The sequence below is a fragment of the Apteryx rowi genome, unplaced genomic scaffold, assembly GCF_003343035.1.
Source record: "Apteryx rowi isolate R43461 unplaced genomic scaffold, aptRow1 scaffold_70, whole genome shotgun sequence".
Classification (NCBI taxonomy): domain Eukaryota; kingdom Metazoa; phylum Chordata; class Aves; order Apterygiformes; family Apterygidae; genus Apteryx; species Apteryx rowi.
The window spans coordinates 1,810,714-1,812,660 of NW_020450983.1; the positions used below are offsets into that span (position 1 = coordinate 1,810,714).

Consider the following 1,947-nt stretch of genomic DNA (forward strand, 5'->3'; position numbering starts at 1 on the left):
GTGGATTTAAAGCTTCCACTCATTTCTGTGGATATACTGTCTTTCCCTTAAGCAATCTCTTAACCCCAGCCTCCCCACTACGATAAAAATCCATAAAAGCAAGGGAATGCAAGGTTTATGGGAAATGCAGTGTGACCTTGGGTCATAGGTTCTACTTAAGCAACGTTCTGTAAAATATTGCCATGGTGTTGTGCTATCAAATCCAGGAACGGAGGATATGCTCTGCAATCTTTTTCACTATTCCTGGGCTTTTCTAGATATGATGCAGTGCTTTAATGTTGTTCGTAAGAGTATTCTTTTTATTTCACTTTGTTGGATGTTTAGAGGCAAATCTTGCCTCCCAGATTGCATGACTGCACAATGCTCAGTGTCTAGGAACATGACCCATAGATGATCAACAAATGAAAAGGGTTGTACAGAAAGGCCAAAATAGGCCTTGCTCAGGCAAGACAGGTCAATATTTTATATCTGATTAAAGACCCCCTCCCGTTAAGTTTTGTCATGTGTGACTGTGTGTTCTTCATATTGGTTAACAGTATTGCTGATGCCTCTTCAAAATACAGTGATTAGCAGCACAAGTATGTGCCCCCTACAGCATACACAGGTATGTATGCTGTAGGGGGCAAGAGATGTGCCCAGGAATAGCTGCGGAGGGACAGAATGGTTTCAGGGGGTGTGGACTCATGGAGCTGGCTGCCAAGGCTCCTTACGCCTCGTTGGCTTAATGCAGCTGGTTGCTAAGCAAATTTGGGTTGCCTAGCAACTTCATTCAATTTTGCCTCTGCTAATGTTAGCACAAGAAACCCAGATGAGCCACGTACCCCACGAAAGCCAAAGGGCCGGGAGCAACACGGGGATGTAGCCCTGCTGGTGCAGTCTGCTCTGCCTCGGCTCACCACTGTGGAAACAAAACTGGAACAATCTCAGCTCGTAGCCATGGATATGATCTCTGCCCAAGAGATCCTTTACCGTCCCACTGTGGSAAGACCTCAGTAAGTCACGGGTGACCTGTTGTGGGTGTCCGGCTGTGGTGCTACAATTCAGCCCAGTGAAGGAGGCTGGGCATCCTACCTGGTCAGGCTCTGCGACCGCTAAGACTGCCCTGGAAAGGAGGGCAGAGGGAAGGTCACCAGCTGTGGTACCCCTGGGGCCGTGTTAGTCCCTCGTGATGGAGCTCCTTTGTAGATGTCCTGCAGGAACTTATCTGCAGAATACCTAGATTTAGTTCCTGCTAGACCTGGATGTGAGAAGTTGCTCACATCCGTTTAAGTGTCTAATGTTACTATACAAGCCCAGACTGCAAAGAGAAGTAACGCTCGCCAGAGCTGGGTTTCTGCGTGCTAAGGCAGTACCGCAGCTGGCTGTGCTTCAAAGGAAATACATTCTGCTGCAGGTCAGTCAGTCTGATGCGATGACAGGCCTTCGCCCTCACTGGATTTAACTCTCGAGTCGTTCTTTAGCAACATGAGAAAATAACTTTTCCAGCATTTAATTCACTCAGACCAAGGCTGAGCCAAAACCGTAGGCCAGTTATGAAATAAAGCTCCAAAAGGAGGCTGTGTAACAGCGGCCGCCATGACTAAGCAGTTGGAGAGGAGGACGGGGCAGGCCTCGGACAGGAATCCGAAGCCGCAAGGAGCAAGTGCCTCAGTCAGGGCTGGCGGCTCCGCTCCGCCCCGGGAACCCCAGCGAGGGCGGCCGGCGGCGGGCAGGGCCCGCGTGCGTGGCCGGGAGCCGCCAGCACCAACGGCCGCGCCGCCGCCACCAACAGCACCGCCCCCCATCGCCAGCTCGGCTATCGACTTGGCGCCCTGCGCTCTCGGGGCTTTTCCCCTCTCTGCCATCCGTGGGCTCGGCGCTCGACTCCTCGCCGCCCGGGCTGAGCGAGGGGAGAAGCAAGATGGCGGACAAGACGCCCGGCGGCTCGCAGAAAGCCAGTGGGAAGGT

At 52.4% G+C, this 1,947-nt stretch overlaps 1 protein-coding gene across 3 annotated transcripts in view; it reads left to right on the top strand.

Annotated features, from left to right (window-relative positions):
* Positions 1-1,844: 1,844 nt before the first annotated feature.
* Positions 1,845-1,947, top strand: part of U2SURP (U2 snRNP associated SURP domain containing) — a 47,105-nt gene continuing 47,002 nt past the window's right edge. For 2 of the 3 annotated variants that reach the window (XM_026086981.1, XM_026086982.1), the window contains exon 1: positions 1,858-1,945. In XM_026086981.1, the coding sequence (XP_025942766.1) occupies positions 1,901-1,945 (45 nt within the window). In that variant the 5' untranslated portion in view covers positions 1,858-1,900. Of the gene's footprint in view, positions 1,946-1,947 lie in introns of all 3 variants that reach the window. The other variant, XM_026086978.1, reaches the window with a different exon arrangement.